At 37.8% G+C, this 27980-nt stretch overlaps 4 protein-coding genes across 14 annotated transcripts in view; 2 read left to right on the top strand and 2 right to left on the bottom strand.

Annotated features, from left to right (window-relative positions):
- Positions 1-258: 258 nt before the first annotated feature.
- On the bottom strand, positions 259-8533 carry LOC129756629 (cullin-4B). 5 transcript variants are annotated; one of them, XM_055753542.1, is made up of 9 exons: positions 8283-8533; positions 7284-7879; positions 2880-4261; positions 2073-2300; positions 1901-2008; positions 1441-1611; positions 1222-1374; positions 898-1149; positions 259-832 (listed from the first exon to the last, which is right to left on the bottom strand). In XM_055753542.1, the coding sequence occupies exons 2-8, from the start codon at positions 7423-7425 to the stop codon at positions 1054-1056; spliced, it is 2280 nt and encodes a 759-aa protein (XP_055609517.1). In that variant the 5' UTR covers positions 7426-7879; positions 8283-8533; the 3' UTR covers positions 259-832; positions 898-1053. The 5 variants fall into 5 exon arrangements, with proteins under 5 accessions (XP_055609517.1, XP_055609519.1, XP_055609516.1 ...); XM_055753544.1 differs by having other exon boundaries at positions 7284-7769; XM_055753541.1 differs by having other exon boundaries at positions 8287-8533.
- A 6583-nt stretch (positions 8534-15116) lies between these two features.
- Positions 15117-19546, top strand: LOC129751931 (MOB kinase activator-like 4). Its single transcript, XM_055747724.1, has 4 exons — positions 15117-15232; positions 15584-15747; positions 15823-16032; positions 17661-19546. The coding sequence occupies exons 1-4, from the start codon at positions 15173-15175 to the stop codon at positions 17893-17895; spliced, it is 669 nt and encodes a 222-aa protein (XP_055603699.1). The 5' UTR covers positions 15117-15172; the 3' UTR covers positions 17896-19546.
- Positions 19547-20147: 601 nt separating this feature from the next.
- On the top strand, positions 20148-22706 carry LOC129755794 (mitochondrial intermediate peptidase). The gene is made up of 2 exons (XM_055752446.1): positions 20148-20523; positions 20683-22706. The coding sequence occupies exons 1-2, from the start codon at positions 20377-20379 to the stop codon at positions 22639-22641; spliced, it is 2106 nt and encodes a 701-aa protein (XP_055608421.1). The 5' UTR covers positions 20148-20376; the 3' UTR covers positions 22642-22706.
- Positions 22707-22831: 125 nt separating this feature from the next.
- The window catches only part of LOC129755801 (ribonuclease P protein subunit p25-like protein), a 137471-nt gene continuing 132322 nt past the window's right edge, over positions 22832-27980 (bottom strand). For 6 of the 7 annotated variants that reach the window (XM_055752456.1, XM_055752454.1, XM_055752458.1 and 3 more), the window contains 2 exons: positions 23563-23907; positions 22832-23328 (listed from right to left, as the gene is read on the bottom strand). In XM_055752456.1, the coding sequence (XP_055608431.1) occupies positions 22884-23328; positions 23563-23840 (723 nt within the window). In that variant the 5' untranslated portion in view covers positions 23841-23907 and the 3' untranslated portion in view covers positions 22832-22883. Of the gene's footprint in view, positions 23329-23562; positions 23908-24334; positions 24430-27980 lie in introns of those variants that run through there. The other variant, XM_055752459.1, reaches the window with a different exon arrangement.

The following is a 27980-nucleotide window of genomic DNA, read 5'->3' as shown; positions in this document are numbered from 1 at the left end:
TCACTAGTATGCTAGTAGCTCGTGCTGATTGCTAGTTGGTTGCATGCAAGTGCACTAACTTGCGTACAATCAAGAGCCTCGTGCTGATCAATAATGATTCATACTTAGGCTCGTGATATTCCCAATGTTTGTCACAGAACATTCCCTATAATTCGAAATAGATGATGAATTTGATGTACCCCTAAAATGCTTGTGATTCCCGAAGACAGACGAAATTTCTCAAATATCATTCCGACTAAGATAATTTTTTTAGAACGTTTATTTAACTTATCAATAGTTCACTCTCTGCGTTAATCTGTCCACCTGATTGGAGCTGGTATCTGAAATTTAGCTGTAAGATGTTATTAACTTTCGAATCATTTGTTTGTGTGGGGAACCATCGATTTCCTTCATTAATTGATAAGCGACAAAACAAAATCATCTTGCTGTTGTTGTTGCGCCCTACTAGTACAGATTTGTTTGCTTTTATTTCGTTTATTCTATTAGTAACGTCTAGCAATCAATGTTCAAACTATTTACAAAAGAAAGAGAATATTTAAAGTAGGATATTGTTTCCTTCATACAAGTTGCAATCGACGATCTAAAGAGGGGGTTTCACTAGTTGTAGTACTTCAGCTAAGCAACGGCGACGATCATTATTGCATCACCAGGTTGCATCTCAATTTGTTTCCACCAGCATTCCGGGGGGACGTCGGGGAGGGTTCTTTCTTACCAGTACGTTTCATTTCTCTGTTATTTTGTTACCGAATATCTATGTGCCTAAATTAGCTGTCGTTTTTTGTCTGTAGATGTATGTGGGGGCTTTTTAAAAATCATCGAACAATCGTGGAAACTGTTGTTGAAGAGAAGAGGAAAATGTTGGAAATGTTGCTCGAGCAAATTAAATATTACACTTACCATTCTTCCTTCGTACACTACAGTATACTCGACCGCTCGAAAATAAACTCTTTCACGCGCTCAGGCTCACACACGTGGAGCACGGTAAAGCCGTGCCAGGGATCGCACTGTTTTGTGATTGTTGCTACTATGCACTTCTAGATGAGGTTTGCTGCTTTAGGCGACATAGTTGTATTGATTCTGATTATCCTTGTCCCGTTCCATGTAGTCCCGATCGATCAGCGATTCGATACGTTTCTTCAAATCTGCAGGCTGTAAGGACAGGAAATGATCATTTGTTTAACTAATTTCATCAGCGGAAAACACTGTTTCTAATAAACTCACTTTAACCGGGAAAGTCAGTTGCTTGTACAGCTCACTGATGAGCAGATTGTGGCTCAGCGTTTTTCGCATCTTCATAATACGCACAATGGCAGCATCGATCTGGTACTGCCGATCCTGGTAGACTCGTTCTTCCGTGGCCTTCTGTTCTTCAGTCTAAAAATAAAAATAAAATTCGTCAATATTCAACTGTTCCATCGAAATACTCAAAAGAGTGCTTACAGTTTCCTTCATCTGGATCTGATTGATTTTAATTCGGAAAAGTTTGTTTGTAAACTCATTGTTGAACTGGAACCTATCGGTGGTTTCCACTTCCCGACCTTTCGGAATTTTAGTAAGAACACGAGCCTTTCCGCAGGCAAGAGATTGCAGCGTACGACGAAGCTCACCATCCTACGAAAAAAAAAGAATAACACTATTATTTTTTTGTTTGTTTCGATTATAGTCGTTTTACTATCTTCATGGCACTCGCGACTTCAAATCAATGTTGCAGTGGGCGGACAGTATTATTGAAAAACTTTCCGGTACAACTGTGTTCAATGTTTACTCTAAAGAGACTACATACATAGGCTCGTTAGTTTACTCTTTGGCACAGGAGGCAACTGACTTGCCAACTGATCAATATCACAAGCCCATAACACCATTCTGATAGCAAAGTTACAAGTCAGCTTATTAGACTTACTTCTATATTCACGCCAGCCTTTATTTCTTCGAATGAAATCGTTGCGTTATAGTTAAACAGCACCAACACCAGGGCCTGGAATAGCGACACCTGAAGGTCTTTCGGTCCCTGAAAACAACAAAAATCACTCAATTAGTTGTAGTTTTTTTTACAAAAACAGTAACCAACTAACCGCATCAAACCGAGCTTTCAGCACACAATGACCCAGGGTCGGTTGCCACTGTAGCTTCCGGCCGCTGTGCTTTGCCAGATAGAATTTGTTGAAGATCGACTGGTAGATCAGCAGTTCCTGCGGCAGCGTGACCTCCATCACCGGATAGGTGGGCCAGAAACCCATCGTCAAGATGTTCACCGTCAGGTCCAAGTTCTGCAGGTCTTTGTTTTCCGAGTTTGCCATGTGCTAAAATAAAAAAAAGAGTAAACCGTCTGTATCTGATAATTCCCTTTTCAACTCACAAACATGCTGACACATAAATTTTTGTGTGCGACACTTTGGTTTGGTACAGCACTTCAATTGTGTTGTGTTGCATCAAATCAACACGACACAATTCCCAGTTGTGTCGTGTCGAGGATAACACAGCATGCAGCACAGTGTTGTTACGAGCAAGGCTATTTTTTTACCCGTCGCACTTGACTGGACAGCATTTCTCCGTATTTTCAATGGCGAAGCTCTTCACTCACATTGTGTTAAGCAAAAGCAAAAGAAAAAAATTTATCCAGTTCGGCTGCTAGCAAGTAGGCGACGAATTGAAAAAAAAAGCTAGCTGGCAGGAGCAACAATGATAATCGTATCGGGACCGGCACACGAACACACTGTGTCGTCAACTGTGTCGCATACTGTGCTGTGTTGCGGCCGACACGCAACAAAAGTAGATTGACACAGACACAGCACAATTTCGTTTCGGAAGTGCTGTGTCATCAAATTGTGTTGCACTTCTGTGTTCGTGCTGTTTTCGGTCCCTGCTCACAAATAACCTACCTGCTTAAACGCTATGTTAATATCCCTGCTGAGTTCCATATCCTTGAACATGCCTTCCAGCTTCGAGGTGAATCCACCACCACATTCTTGTTTTAATTTGGACAGCATACTCTTTTCGGCATCGACGGATGCCGACTTGCCGACCAGCAATCGTTTGGCGAGATCCTTCTTGTAAAACGCCTCAAAAACGTCTTTTCCATGAATAAACCGGAACTGTACCATAATTTTGTCTAGGATTTGTTCCAGCTCCTCTTCCGTGGCTTCCTTGTTGCCGGCACGTAGTTTCATGTCCACATATTTTGCAATCAACTCGGCCGGTTTATTAGACCGCTGATTGACGAAGAATTCAAAAGCTTCCCTCAACGAGTTGGAGAACTTTTCGTTCCTATCGAAACAACTGTTGACTATATTGTCCAGCTTGTCCTTGAAATCAAGCAGATCCTGAACCATCGATTTGTCCTTCTCCGGGTCGATAACAATGGTACGACCTTTCTTTTTTATGTAGGCATTGAACGATGCACACAACTCTATGGTTCCATTTTTCACCCGACTAAACAGAGAGTACAGTAGAGTTAGATCTGTCAGTCGATTTTCTTCTAGCAGCTGATCCAAACCTTTTTGCAGAATACCGGTGATGTGTTCCGTTATCAGTTGTCTTTCAACGGTCACAATCAATTGATGTTTGGTGCAGCTGTCTAAATAGTGCAGCAGACGCTCGTTCTCCTCCTGTAAGCGTTTATCGACATGTTGCAAGTAATCCGGTACCTCCAAAACTTCCATCTTAGCCTGACCCTCCGACTGGTACAGATGCTTGGTGGCAACCAGAAACTTTTGCTCGAATGCCTCCTTGTAGATCTGCAAATCGGACAGCATTCGCAACAAGCTCTTCAGCAGTGTTCGATCCACGGTGTCTCCATTTCGTTCCTTTTCAATCAATATCAAAATTCCTTCAACTGTGCGCGCTTGAACCAATGTGTTCATGGCTATGTGATCCCGGAATAGCTCCAGACCCATATCCCAGATGGAATGAACGGTCGGATTTTGCAGCACGTACGTTCGATCCAGATACAGGAAGATGCTACGGATCATAATCATCTGCTGACAATGCGACTGCCAGCATTCGTTCATCTTCTTTAAGTAGACCAGTTTGTCGATGGATTCCGCCAAAAAGGGAGTAATGTTGGCCTTAACGTGCTGCTCCGCGAGGGCCGTTAGGTTGACGTACAGCTGCGAGTCCATCTTGTGGCTGCACATGTTCTCCACCGCTTGGTACAGCTCTTCCAACGAGTATTCGATCCGTTTCGATGTCTGTATGGCTACCACGGCTTCGCGCAATTTCTGCCATGTGTGCTCCTGATAGTTATCGGGCAGTGTGGGTTTTACTGTGGAACAAAAAAAAAATAGTGATTATCATAATTGTGTTTTATGTATGGATAGTTGTTCAAGTTTGATTATTTATGTAAGTATTCAATATAAAATCGACAGCTGTCATATTTATTCAATTGAAGCCGAATTAATGCCTCCATTATTGTTCTATTCAGTCTAGGAGGAACAAAATCTTCGAGGTCGAATGCTGAAAGAAAGTGTTTTTTCTAGTGCGCGAGATCAGCGACGACAGACGCACGCGAAGTGGTTCCCTGCGGGTGGTACCTCAAAAAACGCCGTTGAATTGTTTCGATGCGGTCAGCATCATTAAATATGCCTCTGCTAGAAACAGCAGAGGCATATTTGAGGATGGATAGAATTAACCTACAGTATACAGTACTGTATACTCTATAGAGACATTTCAGACAGGAGATAGTGTGAATCTTGAAATCTAGCTGTTCGACAAGAATCACACCAAGATCTTTCACGTGTTCATTTTGAGAGATTACCACGTTTCCAAGAAAATAAACGTTTGTAAAAGGCGCCGTTCATGAAAAAGTGATATAGGCGATGATAGGCAAGGAGGCGAAGAGGTTGAACTGACTTTGCAAGAAATTCACGTCATCGGGCCATTGGTAGACTTTAACGTCGACGTCATACGCTAATTTGAGTCCATCGAGAAACAGCAGCACGTCGTTGAAATAGATCAGAAATACTATTGGTCCTAGATGACTTCCCTGTGGCACGTCGAAGGAATCTGAGAACTGACTGGAGAAACTGTCACCCGTACAAACTGTCAGTTTACATCCAGTTAAATAGCTGATTATAGCATACAAATCTCTGAGAGATTCGCGAAGCCTGGAAAATAAACCTAACAGCCCTCCGCAAGAAAGTCATGAAACGTTTCAAGATAGTAAAGCTTAGTTCTTTTAGAAATGGGACACTTTCATTTGCTAATAGCTCGTTAACTAGTTATTGGATATTGAAAATTTTGACAGCATTTTGTTGCCTGTAAAAAGTACTATTCGACCTATTTTTTTCAAAATTTAAAATTTACGCGTTTTTGAGATATGTACTATGCAAGAGAAAAAGAAAAAAATAATTTTGCACAGTTTCCTTGAAAATACGTCATTATCAAATTGTTAGCTGACAAAACCGTTGATGATTCAAAGAATTACTGAGTTTTTGTGGTGGATAAGTATGCAAACACTGTCAATAATGTCCACAAAGTTAAAATCAAGCATTGGAGAGAAGCACATGATCGGCAACAACGGTTAAGGATCATCAAGGAAGTCAAGTCTCATACCAGCATTTTTAATTTTCAATAAACGAAAAACTTAGGGTAGATCGCTGAAATGTCCAAAACAATTTTCTCCGATAAGCTGAAAGTGATGACTCATTGAAATCCAACCTCAAACAACCATTTTTTGATAGTTCCAAAGCTCTTAAGCTGTAAAACCGGTACCGAAAAAAAACGTTCAAAAATGTGGTCAAAAATAATCAAATTTATTCATTTCGAAACAACTGTATCCACTAAAATGCTTCCAGTTTCCAGTTTCCAGAGAAGTATTGGACCAAGAAGTATCAGAAATTGAAGAAAGAGGGTGAATCCACCTAAAATATAGATTTTACGAAGCATAAGTTGGATAAACTGATCAATACCATGACTGAAAAAAGTGTGCGCCGGCCAATGGGAGATACCAAGAATAAAGTAGAAATTTCTTTAACAAAAAACGGTAAATATTTTTTTTCAATTTTTTTAATGAAAGATAATAACATTACCTTCTTTTTCTTCATAGAAAGTATTTCGTTCAAACGAATGGTTTTTTAGATACAGGCATTCGTAAATGTCCCATTTCTAAAAGAACTAAGCTTTAGCAGATGTTATGCCAGGAACCACCATCGATTAGTAACATTTTGAATTTAGAGTTTACAGAAAGTAGCGAGCAGATACTCATCAGTCACGCAGGATCGAACATTAAAATAAAGTTTTATCAGTCTCTACCAATTTAAAAAAAATGTCTAATATTCACTATTAAAAAGTGCTCCCAACAAAAATTAAAAAAAAAAATCAACGGGGGCCGAGACACGGGTTTTTAGAGTCTCTGCAGATTGTCTCATGAAACTAGCATGTTCTGGATACTGACAGAAAGTCCAAAGGGGAGGAAATTTTAGGTAAAGGTACAACGTACAACTTAACAGCAGCACGTAGATAGGCAGATTCCACGAATGTTAATAATACCATAACAGAATAACAATTAAATAAGTACGAAACTATTAAGAACGAATGCCCCCTGTGGAGTTAAAATCCCTTATAAAAAACGACGGCTAATTAGCAGCCATTATAAGAAATTTTATGACGTATTTTTTTCAAAAGTCTCGGTGAAGTCTGGGAGTCTGATGAAATGGCATAAAGCCATTTGGCCTAATGCCATTTGGCATAATCTTGACTTGGAGTCTTTAAAAATTAATAACAATTTCAAACAATTTTTCTTTTTAAGATTTTTTTTCTCTTGAAATACATACAACTATTCTACTTTTCGATCGTATTTGATGAAAATTGATCGAAAAGAAAATTTAAAAACAAAACACTTCTAATGGTTAACTTATTTGCATTTGGAAGTCATTGGCTATAACAATAAGTCTACTGCAGAAGGTTAATTAGGAATTGATTTTGCATATTACCTTTCGCTATCAATACGATTTAGTTGTAGTTGCAAGTGAAACCGTAGCAGAACGAAACGATTAGAAGGACACAAACGCCAAGCCTCTACGCGATACTACCTTTTATACCAAACCAGAAGACCTTGAAGGTAAGCTATTTTCGACATGAAATCGTTCTATTCGGTTGTTTGCAATATAGAGAACACCATCAGAACTATATCGACCCCACTGATGGGAGGATTAACGTGTTCCCTCAGTAAAAAAGGGGCCGCGTGCGGGGAAAATGGGGGCAAAGTTCTCACAATGATCAGCTGTCTCGATTAATTTTTTTTTTTCAACGATTGGTCTACACGCATATAAATGTCTGCCACTTACGTTTGAAGTTTTTGATGACAATCTTCTTGATGTCTCCGGGCTTTCCTGTTCCAGCGTTGGTGGTCATCTTGATGACGGCCCCGTTGCTATTACTGAGGGCGGAAAAGTTGGCCCTCTTCCGGTCGTTTTCTGCCAAATTCATGGCGCTACCCGCTCCGACTGGCGAGGTTGTAGATGTCCCTCCTTCCCCCTTTGCACCTGCTGCTGAGGAAAATGTTCCTCTTGCTCGTTTCCGAAAATGATCCTGACGGTCTCCGCTCGCCCCCTGAGAATCGTTCCTGCGTTTCGAAATCGTGATCACCGTTGGGTGCCTCGGAAGAACAGGAAATCGTTCGCTTCGGCAAACTCCTTGGCACTAAATTTTCTCAATTTCCAGTCGAAACCATAAAACTCACACAAAACGAAAAACCTCGCAAGCACTGATGGAAGCAAACTTTTCGAACCAGCCACCGCAGATGTCAATCCGCTTGACAGAACGTCAAAAGGCTGAAAAGGCAACGTTTTGTTGTTGTTTGATGGGTATCCAGAGCCGTGCGCGGGAAAGGGACCACTACAGTTTCTTACGGCGCGATCTTCGGCAATTGGGATTGGGCCTGCTAAAAAGAATAAAGCTTGCTCTTTACTCTTACACAGATTTCCATAAGAATGACAGCTAATCGGAGTGAAATTGTAGTGAAGGCTATTGCTTTCTCTGTTTAACACACGAGAAATCGTATACCGGGATTGCGAGCGCGCCCATCGCCCATGGTGCTTTCTCACTATTAAGTGTGTTCAATGAAGTCTGGTCGAAACAAGTAGAAATGGATTGACAGTTGATACCGTCTTTTCCCAATCCACTTCGATCGATTTCTACCAGGATGAAACGAATCCTCCTGCCGAGCTCGACCGGTTTTGACTAATTTCGATCGATTTCAACTTGTTTCATTCAACAACGACCTGACTAGTTTCGACCAAAACATAGACCCATTGAACAGCGAGTTTACAGAAACCTATTTCTACCTACGATTGAACGAAGCTATTGATGGTCGGTCGCAATGTTCCGGTCTTTCGTTTCGAAATGAAAAACTAATTTTTAAATCAAAAAACAAAAAGAACCACTTCGCGGTTCGAAAGGTAAACTATCATTTCATGATGTTGGAGAACTACTTAAACAAGAACTTATTTTTTCACGAAAAGAATCAATTCACGACAGGGAAAATTTTAAACTTCTTGCCACTGCTTTTGTACAACAAATCGCTACAACTCGGGAATTCAATCGCGTTTTTCGGATTTTGTACAAACTAGGGGTGTTCATGATCTTTAAAATCTTTAAACGCTGAAAAGATCTGTTACATATTATCTCTTTCATTGAAAATTGGATTTCGTGCAATGTTTTGCAGTCGCAGTTATCCGTACAAAGGTTGACTGAAAAGAGGTTAGCGTGTAGAACTCGGACAGATTTTACACTGATTTGACAGGTCGCACGAATGTACAAGTTCGCACGAATGTCGCAGTCATGAGTGCGCAGTCCAGTTTAGTGCGCTGCGATTAATAAAAAAAAATTTTAAATATGCATAAATTTTCACTGAAAAATAAATTAAAACTAATCGACCTTTTATCAATTATGCGTCAAGCTAGTAAATTGATAAAATAATTTGTAATTAGATTTTGATAACTAATTTAACACAGTGTGCAATTGTATTTTGTTATTCAATCAAAATCTCCTTTGATTTTGGGATAAATAAAAATTTCTTTGGTTCAAATGCATTTTCCTTTTATTTCAAAGAATTTTTCTTTTGAAAAGTCTATTGGGTTCAAAATATTAATGCTTTGATACAAAAAACAGTTTCATTTTATTCTAATTCATTTTCTTTTGCCACAGTGTAATCCACATTTCTCGCGTGAGCTTTCATTACGTCGAATGAAACAGAAACACCGAATCGAGAAAAACGCTTCTGAAATTTGCAGAGTGTTTTTCAAATCCTAATTTTATTCCTTCGCCGATAACCCTGCAAAAAATACGCAATATTCATGGAAACTAATAGTCTTAGATATTCCACATTATGAATTTAATTTTTTGCAATTTTTAGAGCTATTTTTTAATCATATTGGAACATACGACATATTCAAACATAAATCGTTCATACGTCTGAACACATTCGTCGTTTGGAGGGGAAATTTGTTTCATTCGTCTCTTTTCTTTCGTCCTTTGATTCGTTCAACTTGCACTTACGCCCAAATGTTTCTGATGCAAACTCTATGGGAAATTTTCAATTTTCTCGGCATAGTGGCTGTTTAATAAGTGAAATATCTAGTGTCGCGGTAAATTGGTGAGTAAATGCATAATGAAATGTGTGAATCGGGTGCGCCATCGGTCAAACCAGCTCGCTGCTGCTGATCAGCTTTCTGTTGCCGATCAGCTGGAGGGGAAATTTGTCTCATTCGTCCTTTGATTCGTTCAACTTGCACTTACGCCCAAATGTTTCTGAGGCAATTACCGGTAAATTTTCAATTTTCTCGGCATAGTGAATCGGGTGATTGGGTGACTAACAGCCAGGCTGCTGCCGATCAGCCTGCTGCTGTTAGTTGTTATGTTTGCTGGTACTGCTGCTGTTCGGTTTCTTTTCCTTGCTGCACTATTTTACAGCGTTCGAAAGCCGGCTTGAGTATCGATTTAAGAACGCTTGAAAACAAGAATCTGAATTAATATTCATTGCCAGGTTGATATTCTGATAACCTCAACCTGTATACACTTGTTTGCTCATGGAATCCATAGCGAATGTGCTACGATTTTCTTCCTCTGCACATTCGCCGTTTGGAAGAAGGGACGTAAGCAACATTGAAATTGGCAATCAAGGTTTTGTTTCATTCGTCATTTTGAAAGTCTTAAATTTTATATATTAAAAGGGTTTAAATTGATTGTTTTATCAATCACATAGGTAGATAATGTTATAATGAAGCTTTTTTAGTGAATATCTAAGTTTTTCAAATTTTGTTTCATTCGACGTAATGAAAGCTCACGCGAGATTTATAGATTTGAAAGCATTTATTTATTTATTATCATATTGAACCATTATTGTGCATTCATTCCAATTGGAAGATATATTTTTTGTTGTTTCGAAATTCCTTTTAGAAATTTAAAATAATAAAAAGAAAACATTAAGAAATCTTAAATTTAATTTTATTCACAAACAAATTAAACACGATGCCTCGGAATCGAATCATCCGGTCCTAATTTTCGACGACCTGACCAAAGATAGTAGATTGTGGTAAATTTGACTTGACCGCTGGATTTGGAGCGGTGTCATCTTGAGCAGCTGGCTGTCACCTCGGTTGAGGCATCCATCCAGGGACTTGAATAAACCATCCTTCTGCCGTTGGCCTGTAAAAATGCGAGCACTAAATCTTCAATATTCTTTCTGTAACTAACATACATTCACCATATACTTCATTCTGAATCCTTCTTATTTAGCTAAATCTGATCCACATCACACGACCAACCAAGTCAAATGCAGTCGAATCAAATACCTTTTGAAGTGAAGGCTGAAGTTTTTATTTTTCTTTTTTTAATGAAGAGTTAATCACTGTAAATTTATTTTATGAAATTATTTTATCGGCTATATCGTTGAAATTTTATATTCTTTGAGAAAGCATATTTAAGAATTGAAAGATTATAGACGGATAGAAGATAAGAATTAGGTGAAAGATTTTGAAAATGAGCGGAAAGGTTAAAAAAAGTTTAATTTTTTTTTCAGAGAAACAATGCTATTGAACCATTCATTTAAAAAAAAAAGAATTTGTTTAAAATCAAATTCCAAAAATATTTAGTTCAAAAAATTAATCCTTTTTCTCAAAAAAAAATTTCGAATAAAAAACTATTTTTTTTATTTAAATAAAACAGGAAACTGATTCAAAAAAAATTAATGTTTCGAATCAAAATCATTTCTGTTTTGTTTCAAAAGCCTAATTTTAGCTCTGTGTAACTTTATTCTATTACCGTATTTTTTTTCACCTGGAGGCAAACTAGAGGCAACCTAGGTTCGCTCTAACTGCTGTCATCGTGCTCATTTATTGCTCGAGAGGCAACCTAGGTTCGCTCGAAAAACGGACGGAGTCGCCCTGAGAAGAAAGTCAGTTTTGCGAGAAGTTCACCAATACTCTCAACGTTGTTGTCAAAACATTAAACAGCTGTTTTTGGCTGAAAGCAAAACAGTTGAAATTATGAACGGGAAAATGATTATTGCCGCGATTTTGAACCTCTCAGCCAAGCAAAATCGTACTATCTGCTGTCCAGTGCAATCCGGACACGAAAAAAGGCAATCCGGATGTGAAGAACCGAATGAAGAAATCCAGAAGGGAGAACAAAATGACAGCTGCATGTAAACATTGCGCTCGTTCTCACGCACACCTACGTATGGAATAACTCGAAACCCGAAACTCGTTTTTTTATTCTGACGGTTCCAGAGCCAAATCCGGAATCAAAAAAAAATACGCCATATGTGAATAGTCCTATTTGCCGCTGGTAGTGTTCGTTATATTATGCAGGTTGTTTCACCAACACTTTTCAGTTTTGGGTCAATTAACCTCAAAAACGACCATGTTCGTTGACCGGCTGCCCGTTTTTTGTACCGAGAGTTTTTGAGGTTAATTGTCCCGTCTCATCTGTACACGCTCAGTGCGTACGAAATGTCAAAAACAACTCTATTGTGCAGTGTTTAGCTCAATCCAGGGATGGCATTAATAAATCCAAGAGGCTTAAAATCCCAAATAAAAGAACATAATATTAGCTCAATCCAGATCAAATTCAACTCGCTATGAGAGCATTAGTCTGTGATGAGAGCTTCATCTCTCTACAAAGTACGTAAGGTAGAAAGTACCTTTTAGGATTTATACACGGAAAATAATAAAAAGGTAAAATTTACCGAGACAGCAAAGGTGAATGCTCGCAAAAGCCAAAAAGGTAACTTCTACCTATTCGAGGTGAAACTCACCTCACAGCGAGGTGAAATATACCTGAAACGAAGAATGAAAAAAGGTACAATTCACCGAGAAAAAATGTGAATCCAAAAAAGGTAAATTTTACCTCGTAGCGAGGTGAAGTTCACATGAATTGAGCTGAATCAAAAAGTATAATCCACCTAGAAAGAAAGGTAAATCCAAATAAGGTAAAACTTACCTCGTAGCGAGGTGAAGTTGACCTGGATTGAGCTAAACAAAACGGTACAAATCATCTCGAAAAAAAGTAACTATTTGACGAATCCGTTTATTGAGGTTAAGCTGTTTTGCCGTTTAGGAACAAATTTGCTTCGTGCACAATATATGAAAATCGGAACAAAATAGTAAGTGTTTTCCAAGATTTCATTTAGTTGTGCTGGTTCTCTTTATAATACTTTGCTTTTGTTTCAGATCGGCCCACAGAGCTTCGTGTTGTATTCCCGGTAGCCTTCAGATATTATTCCGGAAAAGCCGGACCTGACAAGCTTGGCGAACAAAGGACTTGCCTCAACAATTTTTAAAGAACACGGTGATATATTTCAAAAATAAATATTAGGTAACAGTCCCTATTTATTTCAAATAAATACCAATTTTTTCATGAATTCTCGCGTGAGCTTTCATTACGTCGAATGAAACAAAATTTGAAAAACTGAGATATTCACTAAAAAGGCTTCATTATAACATTATCTACCTATATGATTGATAAAACAATCAATTTAAACCCTTTTAATGTATAAAATTTAAGACTTTCAAAATGACGAATGAAACAAAACCTTGCTTGCCCATTTCAATGTTGCTTACGTCCCTTCTTCCAAACGGCGAATGTGCAGAGGAAGAAAAACCTAGCACATTCGCTATGGATTCCATGAGCAAACAGTGTATACAGGAAGAGGTAATCAGAATATCAACCTGGCAATATTATTTCAGATTCTTGTTTTCAGGCGTTCTTGAATCGATACTCAAGGCTTTCGAACGCTGTACAATAATGCAGCAAGGAAAAGATACCGAACAGCAGCAGTAGCAGCAAACCTAACAACTAACAGCAGCAGGCTGATCGGCAGCAGCCTGCTGCTGTTAGTCACCCAATCACCCGATTCACACTTTTATTACGCATTCACTAATAAATTTACCGCTACACTCGATAACTCGCACTAAGTTAACATTCACTATGCCAAAAAAAAAAAAAATTGAAAATTTACCGGTAATTGCCTCAGAAACATTTGGGCGTAAGTGCAAGTTGAACGAATCAAAGGACGAATGAGACAAATTTCCCCTCCAGCTGATCAGCAACAGAAAGCTGATCAGCAGCAGCGAGTTGGTTTGATCGATGTCGCACCCGATTCACACATTTCATTATGCATTTACTCACCAATATACCGCTACACCACTTATTAATCAGCCTCAACGCCGAGAAAATTGAAAATTTTCCATAGTATTTACATCAGAAACATTTGGGCGTATGTGCAAGTTGAACGAATCAAAGGACGAAAGAAAAGAGACGAATGAAACAAATTTCCCCTCCAAACGACGAATGTGTTCAGACGTATGAACGATTTATGTTTGAATATGTCGTATGTTCCTATATGATTAAAAAATAGCTCTAAAAATTGCAAAAAAATAAATTCATAATGTGGAATATCTGACACAATTAGTTTCCATGGATATTGCGTATTTTTTGAAGGGTTATCGGCGAAGGAATAAAAATAGGATTTAAAAATCACTCTTCAAAATTCAGAAGCGTTTTTCTCGGTTCGGTGTTTCTGTTTCATTCGACGTAATGAAAGCTCACGCGAGAATTATGCATTTACTCACCAATTTACCGCTACACCACTTATTAAACAGCCACTACGCCGAGAAAATTGAAAATTTTCCATAGTATTTACATGAGAAACATTTGGACGTATGTGCAAGTTGAACGAATCAAAGGACGAAAGAGAAGAGACGAATGAAACAAATTTCCCCTCCAAACGACGAATGTGTTCAGACGTATGAACGATTTAGGTTTGAATATGTCGTATGTTCCTATATGATTGAAAAATAGCTCTAAAAATTGCAAAAAATTAAATTCATAATGTGGAATATCTGACACAATTAGTTTCCATGAATATTGCGTATTTTTTGAAGGGTTATCGGCGAAGGAATAAAAATAGGATTTAAAAAACACTCTTCAAATTTCAGAAGCGTTTTTCTCGGTTCGGTGTTTCTGTTTCATTCGACGTAATGAAAGCTCACGCGAGAATTGTGTTTTTTTTAAATTAATTTTAATTGAAGAAACCAATCAAACAAACTAGCATTTACCTTTTAAATCAGTGAATGGAAAAACGGTATTATTTACTATTTTGCTAGATGAATGAGAAAATGGTAAAATCTACCTTTTTGCTAGGTGAATTGAAAAAAGGTAAAATTTACCTTTTTGCTAGGTGAATGAAAAAAAGGTAAAATTTACCTCGAAAGAGGGGTGGAAAAAATTCACCTCGCAAAAAGGTAAATTTTACCTTTTTTTTATTTTCCGTGTACCTTTTTCTCGGTGAATTGTACCTTTTTATTCTGCTCAATTCAGGTAAACTGAATTGTTGCTACGAGGTAAGCTGTATCTTTTTTGGATTTTACCTTTTTTTAGGTAAATTCTACCATTTTTGTCAGCTCGATTCAGGTAAATTTCCCTCGTTGTGAGATTAGTTTAACCTCGACGAGGTAAAAGTTACCTCCTTGAATTTCACGAACATTCACCCATTCACCTTTTCATCTCGGTAAATTTTACCTTTTCGTTATTTTCTGTGTGGGTGATTTGCGGACGTGATCTTTTTCTTTTTAACAACTTTAGCGCCCTTCTACGTCAAGTTCCGGTACTAATTTGCACAAAGTGCTGTCATCAGCAGCAGCCACCCGTCAAAGGGAGAAAAATACTTTCAATCATGAAGATGGCTGACGGTTCTACAATTCACAGAAGAAATAGACCCGGAACCAAGGCTAAGGTAGGTGGAAATTTGTAATTCTGTATGTCTATTCCGGTGCTTCAGGAAACGCCCTTTCCGGGAAGGTATTATAATGGTGGATTAAGTTAGGAAGCTGTGCTTAAATCGGTAGAACAAAACCTGGAGTGTTGCGTGAAAGTGAGATTCCTTTTTTGATTGTGTGGAAAAAGCTTGTTGGCTCTTGGATGGAGTGAGAGGGTTGGTGATCGATTTATTTTGCATCTTGCTTGCTTCTGTGTTGGAATACAGTTTTTTAGGGGGTTGTGGGTTATTTTGAGTATGGGTTGAGATGGGTGGGACACTTGACAAATATTTTGCCTTTATTGAATTATTTTATTTCCTCATCGACAGGATTTTTGCAACTGGCCCGATGAACCGTTCGAGGAGATGGACAGCACGCTTGCTGTGCAGCAGTACATACAACAGATGATCAAGAAGGACCCATCTAATGTGGAACAAATATTGACCATGCCAGACGGGCAGGATGAAGGCGTTTGGAAATACGAACACTTACGGTTAAAAATCGATTAGTCGCACGAGCGAACAGAAATCTTATTCTAAGCTATTCTTTTCTTTTCAACATATAACAGACAATTTTGTATGGAATTGAACGGGTTGGCGGTTCGGCTGCAGACGCAGTGTTTTCCTGCCACTTGTACCCAGATGACGGCCACCGAGCAATGGATCTTTCTGTGTGCAGCCCACAAAACGCCGAAAGAATGTCCGGCCATCGATTACACGCGTCACACGCTAGACGGGGCCGCTTGCCTTCTCAATAGCAATAAATACTTTCCAAGCAGGTGAGTTATATTTATTACACGATGCATTTTTTATTGATATATTCTATACTTATCCTGTACTGCCGCTATTCGCAAGACTGTCCCAAATGCATTTTCGTCATTTTTCAGTTTATCTCAAAAATCGTTCAAATACAGTTAGTTCTTCAATTCAGACTAAAAACTTTCATAACTTTGTTCTCAACATCTGTGAAAAAAATACCAAGTCATGCCTGTCCCATATGAAATATACCCGCAAAGCTGTCCCATATGTATATTTTTACAGAATCTTTAAATTTGTCCCTCTAATTTACGTTAATTTTACAAATATTCATGCAATGTGTGCAACAAAATCAGCATTTATTGAAATTGCGAAAGTTAAACTAGATAAAATAGTACAGTGAAGTCAAAAATAACAGTTTCCATAGTTTTTACAAGCTAAATTTAGCCTAATGAGTAAATTCCACCAAACTGTTTTTTAGTTTCGCATGAGGCTTGTTGAATTCTTCGTTGTAAACATGGAAAATATTCAGATACAAAGCCTTATTTTTTTAGGTTTTTGTCATGCTGTTATTTGCTGCTTGGACTTTCATAAAATCTATGAACCAAAATACGCGTACCTGGTAGCACACGCGTAGGTCGTATTGTATTGATTTTTCTCATTAAATATTTGCAGCCAAGATGCTTCGCTTTTATTGTAGATTGTCTTTCTAAAAAGAATATCAACCAAAAAACTTTCCAAAAGATGAAGGTAAAGGTTGTTTTTACATGGAACGTTGTTATTCATTTTTTTTAGACCTTCTCAATTCTTACGATAAACTTACTTTATCTAAATATATCAGAAGCATGATTTCAAACTTATTTTTATCAGTTAACAGTCAGTAAAGTGAATAATACACCGTAGATAGAGAGAATCAAATGATCGACTGACAAAAGAAAAGCCAAATATGGGACAGCCTTGCGGGTACATTTAATTCGCATGCGGAATATACTCGCAAGGCTGTCCCATCATTATTTTCTCCTCTGCATCAACAACTTCCAAAGCAAAAATACATTGGACGAAATTATACAACAATTATCTTAATATCTGTGAAGAAAGAAATAGAAAAGGTAAAGTTTCAACCGAGAAATCCACGAAAGTTAATAAAAATCTTTAAAGCCGTTTTTCTCGGTTCGTTGTTTTTGCATATGGGACAGACTTGCCGGCAGCGGCAGTGTAAGTCTTATAAATGTTAACACGATCGCAATTATGCTATATTTGCAAAATCATTTTACATAGAAGATGTATGAGAGCTCAACTTTTCAAAAGTGAAGCAGGTTTTCACTTTGATAGTAATCTTTGCCAGCCTCAAAAATTTCCAACGACCGATTTTGCGTCAGTCTGCTTTGGAGTTTCCGAGTCTGTGATTGTTAGAAGACAGTTTAAATTTTATATATAGTCGCCCCACAATAATGGGCCATTGAATGGTTTAGAAAATTCTCGGAGGATATGTCTTTGAAGTGACACATTTTTGTGAAGCGAACTTGTGGGAATTTCGTTCGATTTTAATTTGTATAGTGGTACCGTTGGACCTAATTCTATGTTGGAGATTCTTGTTTTTTTAAATATAATATTTCTAAGCTTGAAATCATTCCTTCCTTTTCCATTGCAGGGTATCAATCAAAGAATCGTCGGTGTCGAAGCTGGGTTCGGTCTGTCGGCGAGTGTATCGAATTTTCTCGCACGCTTACTATCACCATCGGCGAATATTCAACGAGTTCGAGGATGAAACGTATCTCTGCCTGCGGTTTACGCACTTTGTGACCAAATATTCACTCATGTCCAAGGAAAATCTGATCGTGCCGATTCCGGAGTGCGAACTGACTCCGGGCGAAAGCGAAGCCTAGATCGGTTCGGTCGGTTTCAGTCTATGATTGTGTATTATGACAAACCATCCACAGCGCGCCTCTGGTCGAAGTGTGTTGTAGGTACTAGATTTTCAGAAACGACCAGAAGAAAAACTAAAACAGTCTGTAACGGTAAGGTCCCTCAATCCTAAATGCTACAGTGACACTTTATTGACTAGTTGAACCGATTGCGAACAGTCATACTTTTTACTAGGAACTATAATTTGTTTTGTTTACACCACCGATTGATTTCAACCTATTGTTTTTTTTTAATTTTCCATGAATTTCGGTCACGTTTCAGTTGAATTTTTCCTCGTTAACGGGATGATTGGAACTATCCGTTTAATGTTAATGGAATTTGCTTTAAACTAGCTACTCCAACAAATTAAAACATCATAACGTTTGTAATCAATAGAAAAAAAAACTTACGAAAACTCGAATGGAATTATCCAATAAATATATTTAGCTGATCAAGAAAACACATGTTTGAAGCGGACTCACCAGTTAACCAATGAGTTGCGTGCATTCGAAATTATTCAATAATCAGACAACAAATTAATAAACGATTCAGAGATTTGTAACTTTCTTAAGTACCACTCTAAACAGTTTGTCGTTTCACGCTAGTAAACCACATTATGGGATGATTATGCAAAGCTAAATTGAAGCATTGCAATGTTAACAGGTTTGTCTGTTGAACATAGTATAAATATACCTTCAAAGAAAAAGGTTTTTCCACAATAAAGTTGAAACACTGCAGAACATATAGCAACCTAGAATATTCAACGCTAAGAGGTCGATTAATTTCAAAACACAATAAGTTTGACCCGTTTTCTTTGAACACATGGATAAACCTTCTAAATGTTCTCAGTTGTTTGTTCGTTGATAGCAGCGATCCTATTTTCACGCCCAGAACGGTACGATAATGCTCGGTGTTTCAAAAGCACCGATCAAATTGTCTTGTGATCATTTGATCTAGTGTTCAATATCGAGGAAACACAAATTTACTAGATATTAGATTGTGATTAATCATCTCCATGCTAAGTTTACTTTAGAGATAGGTACCAACCCATATATCTTCTTTTCGTATCAGTATCACGAACATGTAAGTCTTTTATTCGAGCCACCGAAAAAGAAAAAGTGGCGACTCGAGCATCCTAAATTTTGCAAGCGTTAAACAAATCCAACATAAATAAAAGAATATTCGTAACCAAGCAAAAGTTATTGGAAGACAAGCTTCCAACTGATAAGAATGCAAAACGATTTTGTGTCTGTTTTTATGCTACTCGAAAGTTAGAGTGTACAAAACTCGAAACAAAAAAAAAAAAAAAAAAAAAAATAACGCAAACATAATTATATAGTCACCAAACAAAAAACATCCGTAGGATATCCGCAGATAAATTCAAAAGAGGAAAAAAAACTCCACCACCATCAGACAGGAACCGGAAGAAAGCAAAATTACATGTACGCATCTAATCAACAACAACACATTGTGTTCGTGTTGTGAGGTCCCTCTTACTATAGAAGAAGATCACTTGAGATAATACGTTTACAACCTGAAAGGAGAGATTATGTAATCTAGTGTGTGTTGAAGGGTGGGAGAACAAATAAATAATACAGTATGTATAAGAATCATTAGCACTATTGAATAGAATTGGCCGCTTGTTAATTGGTGAGACATAGAGATATCACAGCCTTTCACCACTGAATCATCGTCCGGTTACTCAATTATTCCAATTAATTATTCGCCACATAAGTGGCGCTAGAATGCAGCTAAAAGGTCCAGCAGGTCAGCTATCGACAGACCGAACGGACCGAACCCATCAGCTCAACTCAAGACTGACCAACTCTTCCGAGTTACGAACAGCGATTTCTAACCAAAACCGCAGCATGAAGCTGCTGCTGTTCGTGGATTTCGAATTCGGACGCCTGAATTATGAACCTCTCTGTGCTGAACCTAGACGAAGTGGAATTCCAGAGAAACTGTCCTACTCATCAAAGAACAATTCGATCGAGCAATTTTCGGGCAACATTTTTCTCCCTTGTCTGAAGTGCTCGCTGGCAACACTGCCTGAACGTTCTTTTTTAAAATTTAATTTAAATTAAAAAAAAAAACGATGAATAGGTATAATATGTTTTTCATGTAAGTTTTTCGATTCTTGTTGCTTCCTAAGTAGTAAAAAACCATCAACCATATGCCATGGATATATCCACATATACGTATTTCCGCTAGGTTTTATAAATCGGGAATCCATTTTAGTACATTTTTTAATCAAAATTTTTATCACCGATTTTATATAAATGATTAACAATTTGGTGTCATCTTGATTCCGACTCATCACCGTGTAAATTGTGTCTCGGCTAAAAACTGTCAAAAAATCTGCGAGTTCAGCTCACCAAAACATTTTGAGATCGCGAATCTGCGAGCGCTCATCGAATTTTGTGTGTCCCCACAATCCGGGGATTTGGACCGAAATTGATACAATGTACCATCGCATCCCAAGGATTCTTTCACTGGGACGGACCGGCCAAAGTGAAGGCCGCCATCGTTTGGTCAGCACCTGGTCCCCGCTCACTACGGCCTTCAACACAAGGCCGGAGAAACGAATCAACTTTACCAAAAATGAAGTGGTAAGTCAACTATCTATTACACAAGATTTTACAATACGCTTTAGTTTCTGGATTTGATTTCGAGAACCAAATCTTATACGGCTTTAATTCATTGATTGTGTGTTGTCTTGAGGAAGGCTCATACAATTCAACCAATTTATTAAATTTATTGCTTTTTAGGGTCTCTTCACAATACCGGAGCTGACCAGTTATGAGGGCTTCTACTCGCTGAAGGAAAAAGCTATCTTCAAAACGGAAGATCTCATTAAGGAGGCCACTTCCAGTGAGCGGTCCCGTAAAATGGTGACGATTTTCGATGAGCTTTCCGATACGCTGTGCAAGGTGGCAGATTTGGCTGAGTTTATTCGACTGGCCCATCCGCAGAACAATTTCAGCCGGGCTGCCGAGGATGCTTGCATCAGTATCAGCGGAATTGTGGAGAAGCTAAATACTCACAAACCGCTTTACAAAGCCTTGAAGGCAGTTGTTGAAGGAGGTGATATGCTAGAGACCAGTGACGTGGATCGTCATGTGGCGGAACTGTTTCTGTTCGATTTCGAACAGAGCGGAATACACTTGGCAGAGGAAGACCGAAAAAAGGTAGTGTACTTGAACGATTGCATTCTTCAAATTGGGCAACGATTCATGGCTGGAGCGGTCCATCCTAGAACAATTAATAAAAGCATTTTGCCCGATGAGATAAGACCGTTTTTCTCTATGGATGGAGACAAGGTCTTGGTGTCGGGTCTATACGCGGATTCGTCAAACAACATGGTTCGCGAGGCTGCATACCGTTTGTTTCTATTTCCGGACCAAGAGCAAGAACAGCTGTTGGTGGAATTGTTGACCGGTAGACACCAGCTAGCAAGAACTTGCGGGTTTGAGACCTATGCACATCGAGCTTTGAAAGCTAGTACAGTCGAGACACCGGAAATGGTCAACGAGTTCCTGTGTACGCTAAATGAACAATTAAGACCACGAGCTGAGAAAGATTTTGCCTTAATGCAAAAAATGAAGAACGTGGAAAGTAGTGTCAGTACTCCTTTGGCATCCTGGGACACGCCTTATTTTACTTCGACGCTTAAAAAACAATGTCTTCAAGCGTCGGCGTCTGAATTTTCACCTTACTTTAGTTTAGGTGCATGTATGGAGGGTTTGAATTTGCTCATGAATAGTTTGTACGGAATAACGTTGAAAAATACTGAATTGGAACCGGGTGAAAGTTGGTCCCACGACATTTACAAGCTAGCTGTAATGCACGAAACCGAAGGTTTACTCGGATATATTTACTGTGATTTATTTGAAAGACAAGGCAAACCCAATCAAGACTGCCACTTTACCATTCAAGGAGGAAAGGTGCTGGCCGATGGAAGTTACCAGAACCCAATTGTGGTAGTGATGTTGAACCTTTCGCAGCCACGATGGTCCGGTCCAACGCTACTCACTCCATCGATGGTCGATAATCTTTTCCACGAAATGGGACATGCAATGCACTCGATGTTAGCTCGCACCGAGTATCAACACGTGACTGGAACTCGTTGTAGTACAGATTTTGCCGAAGTACCCTCAGTCCTCATGGAATATTTTGCCAGCGACCCTAGGGTACTACGAACTTTTGCAAAACACTTCCAGACACAGGAACCCATCCCAGACGATATGCTTGAAAGACTTTGTGCATCCAAACATCTTTTCTCTTCGAGCGAAACGCAACTTCAATTGTTTTACTCAGCACTCGATCAGGTCTACCACGGAGATCCCGCCAAGCATGGAAGCAACACAACAGAAACCCTCCAAAACGTTCAGCAAGAATTTTACGGGCTCCCATACGTCAAGAACACCGCATGGCAGTTGCGATTTTCCCACCTGGTTGGGTACGGTGCAAAGTACTACTCCTATCTAATATCCCGGGCCGTTGCCTCGTGGATTTGGCAAACGTATTTTGAGAAAGACCCCCTCAGCCGATCCCAGGGTGAAAAATATCGCCGCGGTTGCCTGGCATATGGTGGAGGAATCCCTAGCCGACTGCTGGTGTCCAACTTCCTGGGACGAGAAGTGACACCGAACAATTTGACGAAGAGTTTGATCAACGAAATCGATGGCTACAGCGAGCGATTACGAGGCTTACGAACGTCATTTTAAGTAACTGTTTAGGTTGAAAATTATAAATTGTTGTTCGCAATAAAGATTGGTCTTATTCAAAACTATATGTTTGAGTAATTCTTCCAAAGTTGAAAGTTCTGAAACCATTCAATAAATTAGTTATTTATGATAAATTTTATAAAAGACAGAAGGCTGTTTCTTTCGACAAACCCGACACAGACATTAGATGCCTTGTTCTTAATAAATTAAAAAAAAAATCTTTATTGGTAAATAAATACCTGTTACGTCTCCATTGGGGTTCCAGCCGATGGTTCTCCCGAGTCCCGAGGTTTCGACTGTTTCCCCCGCGATCCACCATCTCGCTTGTCCTGGGGAGGTCCACCGCCGCTTCTATCGTTATTCCGAGGCTTCTTCTTTTTAGCATTCATCTGACCCGCTCCATCTCCTTCTTTAACCTTATCAGGTTTGTCACCATAGTTGCGATTCGGTTTCTTCTTGAGCTGTGGTCCGGTGAAATAATTTTTCCTGGTACCAACACCGTCACCGGATGGTTTTCTGTTAGCTTTTCCCTCGAGCCAAAAGGTGGTTCGCGTTTTCGAGTGCTGGTAGCCAGGCGTACTGCTGTCGATTTCGTCCAACGACATCAGAATGTGGATGCTGGGTATTTTCCGGGTGGCCACTATCTGCTCCAGCCCTTCCTGCTGAGCGTCCCAGTATTCCTCGACTCTGAAGAGTAGAAAAGGTGATAAATAACTGTTTCAAATGTTGTTTATTTGAATTTCTTTGTCGCCCTTCTAGAAAAGATGCATACTGATGGTTGATAGTGATACCTCTACTTTCCCTTTATTATACAATTTGCGATAATTGAATTTGAAAGGAATTCATCGATTACGATCATGAGAACATCTTTATCTTCTTTCTTAACTTTCAAGAAAATAAAAAAAAACCAAGAATACTCACTTTCGGTAGCAGATCCGGGTGACCTGGTGCAGTTGGTAGTCTTTCTTCATGATTTCAGCACAGCTGATGGTTTTGCCAACGCCACCGTCGGACCCACTCCATACCAGGGATCGATACTCGCCCGCGTCCAGTGCCTTCTTGGCGTACTCGACCAGATTGAAAATGCGCGAGCCACCCTTCACGTGCATCCAGAGGAAGTGCTCCGGTAGCACTTCGATCGGAATTTGCTCTTTGCTAAGCTCCTCCTCCACGTTTTTGCCCTTCTTGTAGTGCATCATTTTGTCATTTGGTAGAAATTGAGCCTTTAGGTGGTGTGAGGTGCGTCTTCACCTTTATCTGAATGATCTGAAAATGGAATAAAGGTATTTGCAATCGATTAGAGCGTTGGCTGACGATGAGCGATAGAGAAGTGAGAAAGATGTCGGCAATGGAATGTTGATTATTATGCATAGGCTATTTTTAATTGTTTCAATTAGATTTCGATCATTGTTGAAACTTTCCTGTTTTTTTAAATTGTTATTTATGTGAACGATCGATAATAAGGAAAGGAATTATAATTCTATAAACTATCATACTCATTCAGTCGAAAAAAAACTTAGACGTTTGTAAATAAAAAATTAATAATACAATTTTCTCACAATGCTAAGCCAAAATATACAAAGTAAAGACAAGGGTGCTTAGTGGCTTTGCGTACGGTACCTTCTCAAATACATGTACTTCAATCAATCGATCTTAAAGTAATGATACCATCTGTGATATCATAATAGCTTACCTAAAAGTTTTAAGAAACAGGAAATCGAAACACCGAAAAATAAATTTGAACTCCTTAAAAAACTAGAAACAAACAACAAGTACGTGGACGACTCTAGTTTAATGACAGATGACAGCTGTCAATAAGACGGTCGTTTTTCGGTAATTTGTTTTCTAATCTCCGAAAGTCAGGTAATGTTTTACTGAATGTTCGTTATTTTTTAACCGAACGAATGATTAAAATCACTCAACCACCTGCAATTTTTATCGATCAAATTAAGAGTTCAGTTCGAATCGACTCGAGATGTCAGCTTTAAAAATATTCTGTTGCTCAAATTAATAGGTTAATCTAAGAAAATTATGTCATGTGGCGCATTCTTCTAGTCTAATAGATAGAACACGATGTACCACATTTCGTAATCCAATTTCAGGAAACTATAATGGATTGCGTCCAAATTGGTTAAGCTACGACATGCTCATTTCTTTTTTCCGTACCAATTGAAGAGCTTTACGAATGCCAAATTATAAATTTGCTTCCAAAACAGGATAATTGATTTTACATCCTTGGCTGCCACAACATCACATCACTCTTTCAAATAGTCGGTGCTGCCAGCAAGAAGAGCCCCGGCAATAAATAGATCAACCCCAAGAAGAACTCAATCATTATTCCAGCTGCATCAAATGGATCTCCCGGCATCAAAGATCACAAAGTGGTGAAGAGCCCTGTCAATTGGATTGTGGAGCATGATTTTGGAACCATTTTTCTAAATAGCTCGCCCAAGAAGAAATCCTTTGAATGCAGAAGAGAACAACTGCCTGTTGCTGACGTGGTACTTCTATTAGCGATGATGCTATCGACTGAGGAAGGTTCATTTTAAGAAAAGTCGTCCTCCAAAGACCGCACATCGTCGATATCTTCATTGAGTAAGGTTTTTGCTGAATGGGGTTTTCCGTATTTTTTTTTATCGAACCTTCTCCGATGGAATCGAAACCCCATTCTTATCCGAAGGATGAAGATTTCATTTTTTTTCCTATCTCTCATCCTTCTGCTGCGTGTTAATCGTCATTCAACAGGCAGCTCATTCGCCAGCTCCTGCACTAGCTGGAGATGTTTTCCGTTTAACTTTCATTGTCATTGAAATCATCATTCAGTTATTTAATTTACCATCACCATTCGGTCGCCCACGCGAGAACTTGTCGTAAACCTTACTGCTTCGAGTATTCACCCAAAAGGGTAGTTCCAACTTTTCTTAAGTGTTAAAGCTTCAAAAGTTTTTTCTAATATGAACTTTCGCAAAATGACCTAGCACGTGCGAATGCCGTATCTGTATGTGTAGAACGCGTGAAATTTGCCAGTCGAGCGAGAATGATTATGGAATTCGAACACTCCATCCACAAAACTTTTTTTTTCATGTTCATCCTCATCCTTAAAACGGAACCATCATAGCACAAGAACTAAGTGGTCTAATGGAAGGGGATGGTAACGCAAAAGAGTCAAGGAGTTATGCTAAAGACGCCTGAGAATTTCATTCAGAAATACTCGTGTGTTCTCGCTGTGCTAGCATTCGAGCATCATCGGGAGGATAGTTGAGTTGATCAGGAACAAAATGCTGAGATAGATTGTTATGGATAAGTTTGGTTTTGGGTGAAAATCTTACAGCGGACTAAGAAATCGTTCGAAGTTTTCTTGTAAAACAGTTAAACAATCAAAAGTCAGAATAAAAAAAATGTAATAGGTAGGTCTGTGTAATGTGATTTATGATCCCGTATTAAATTTCAGTTTTCACATCGCGGAACTTTGACGAGCCTTTCATACAATTATTTTGAAGATAAGGTTTCAGTTTTTCAAATTTTATTTCTCATTGTGGCTTCTTAATAGCAAGACGACCCATTAATCCAAAAATACAGAATAAGCAGAAATTTTGAGTCATTTTGATCATTTGGGCAATCTTTGTCATTTTGGTATTTTTTTTTCAAATTTGTCATTTTTGTCATTTTTGTAATTTTTGTCATTTTTTTCACTTTTGTCATTTTTGTCATTTTTGTCATTTTTGTCATTTTTGTCATTTTTGTCGTTTTTGTCATTTTTGTCATTTTTGTCATTTTTGTCATTTTTGTCATTTTTGTCATTTTTGTCATTTTTGTTATTTTTGTCATTTTTGTCATTTTGGTCATTTTTGTCATTTTTGTCATTTTTGTCATTTTTGTCATTTTTGTCATTTTTGTCATTTTTGTCATTTTTGTCATTTTTGTCATTTTTGTCATTTTTGTCATTTTTGTCATTTTTGTCATTTTTGTCATTTTTGTCATTTTTGTCATTTTTGTCATTTTTGTCATTTTTGTCATTTTTGTCATTTTTGTCATTTTTGTCATTTTTGTCATTTTTGTCATTTTTGTCATTTTTGTCATTTTTGTCAATTTTGCCATTAATGTTATTTTTGTCATTTTGGTCATTTTTGTCATTTTGGTCATTTTTGTTATTTTTGTCATTTTTGTCATTTTTGTTATTTTTGTGATTTTTGTCATTTTTGTGATTTTTGTCATTTTTGTCATTTTTGTCATTTTTGTCATTTTTGTCATTTTTGTCATTTTTGTCATTTTTGTCATTTTTGTCATTTTTGTCATTTTTGTCATTTTTGTCATTTTTGTCATTTTTGTCATTTTTGTCATTTTTGTCATTTTTGTCATTTTTGTCATTTTTGTCATTTTTGTCATTTTTGTCATTTTTGTCATTTTTGTCATTTTTGTCATTTTTGTCATTTTTGTCATTTTTGTCATTTTTGTCATTTTTGTCATTTTTGTCATTTTTGTCATTTTTGTCATTTTTGTCATTTTTGTCATTTTTGTCATTTTTGTCATTTTTGTCATTTTTGTCATTTTTGTCATTTTTGTCATTTTTGTCATTTTGTCAATTTTGCCATTAATGTTATTTTTGTCATTTTGGTCATTTTTGTCATTTTGGTCATTTTTGTTATTTTTGTCATTTTTGTCATTTTTGTTATTTTTGTGATTTTTGTCATTTTTGTCATTTTTGTCATTTTTGTCAGTTTTGTCATTTTTGTCATTTTTGTCATTTTTGTCATTTTTGTCATTTTTGTCATTTTTGTCATTTTTGTCATTTTAGTCATTTTTGTCATTTTTGTCATTTTTGTCATTTTTGTCATCTTTGTCATTTTGGCGATTTTGGTGATTTTGGTGATTTTGGTGATTTTGGTGATTTTGGCGATTTTGGTGATTTTGATGATTTTGGTGATTTTGGTGAATTTGGTGATTTTGGTCATATATGTAATTTTTGTCATTTTTGTCATTTTTGTCATTTTTGTCATTTTTGTCATTTTTGTCATTTTTGTCATTTTTGTCATTTTTGTCATTTTTGTCATTTTTGTCATTTTTGTCATTTTTGTCATTTTTGTCATTTTTGTCATTTTTGTCATTTTTGTCATTTTTGTCATTTTTGTCATTTTTGTCATTTTTGTCATTTTTGTCATTTTTGTCATTTTTGTCATTTTTGTCATTTTTGTCATTTTTGTCATTTTTGTCATTTTTGTCATTTTTGTCATTTTTGTCATTTTTGTCATTTTTGTCATTTTTGTCATTTTTGTCATTTTTGTCATTTTTGTCATTTTTGTCATTTTTGTAATTTTTGTAATTTTTGTAATTTTTGTAAT

This window comes from Uranotaenia lowii, chromosome 3 (genome assembly GCF_029784155.1).
Source record: "Uranotaenia lowii strain MFRU-FL chromosome 3, ASM2978415v1, whole genome shotgun sequence".
In the NCBI taxonomy this organism is placed as follows: Eukaryota; Metazoa; Arthropoda; class Insecta; order Diptera; family Culicidae; genus Uranotaenia; species Uranotaenia lowii.
This window is presented reverse-complemented; position numbering and strand designations above follow the sequence as displayed.